Genomic DNA, 525 nt, shown 5'->3' on the forward strand with positions numbered 1-525 from the left:
CCTGTACCCTCTTTCTCTAAGTCAACAACAACAACAACAACAATAATAATAATAATAATAATAATAATAATAATAATAATAATAATAATAAGAAGAGGAGGAGGAGGAGGAGGAGGAGGAGGAGGAGGAGGAGGAGGAGGAGGAGGAGGAAGACACTGACCTTTACCTTGGCGTGGGGAGGAGGGGGCCACTAGGAGCCACCAGGTAAGGAGAAGGACAAACAGACGCACAGGTGACAGAGGTCCTACTTGCATCCTTCAAACAAAAATCTTTCTCCTTTTTCCTTCTTTCTCACGAATCCTTAGTTCCCTCCTTCACTCCAGCGGGTGGTATCCTTCGGGGGCTTCGTGTCCTTCGCTCCTGCACGCCCGCACATCCCTGGGGCGCCCGTGTCCTGCGCCAGCTTCAATTGACTGCGCGATTTTTAAGACTGCGGTGATCTGTTACTGTTTGGGAGAAATAAATTAGTTAGCCGTGAAAGTCTTCCGTTTTCTTTGTGTGGTTCAATACATTAAGTGTACACTA

At 46.7% G+C, this 525-nt stretch overlaps 1 protein-coding gene across 1 annotated transcript in view; it reads right to left on the reverse strand.

Annotated features, from left to right (window-relative positions):
• The window catches only part of LOC123500020 (nephrin-like), a gene marked incomplete at its 3' end in the record, with an annotated part of 42,444 nt that extends 42,190 nt beyond the window's left edge, over positions 1-254 (reverse strand). The window contains 1 exon segment of the mRNA XM_045248627.1: positions 167-254. Within this exon segment, the coding sequence (XP_045104562.1) occupies positions 167-254 (88 nt within the window).
• Positions 255-525: the final 271 nt, after the last annotated feature.

Source organism: Portunus trituberculatus, chromosome 8 (assembly GCF_017591435.1).
Source record: "Portunus trituberculatus isolate SZX2019 chromosome 8, ASM1759143v1, whole genome shotgun sequence".
NCBI classification, from domain to species: domain Eukaryota; kingdom Metazoa; phylum Arthropoda; class Malacostraca; order Decapoda; family Portunidae; genus Portunus; species Portunus trituberculatus.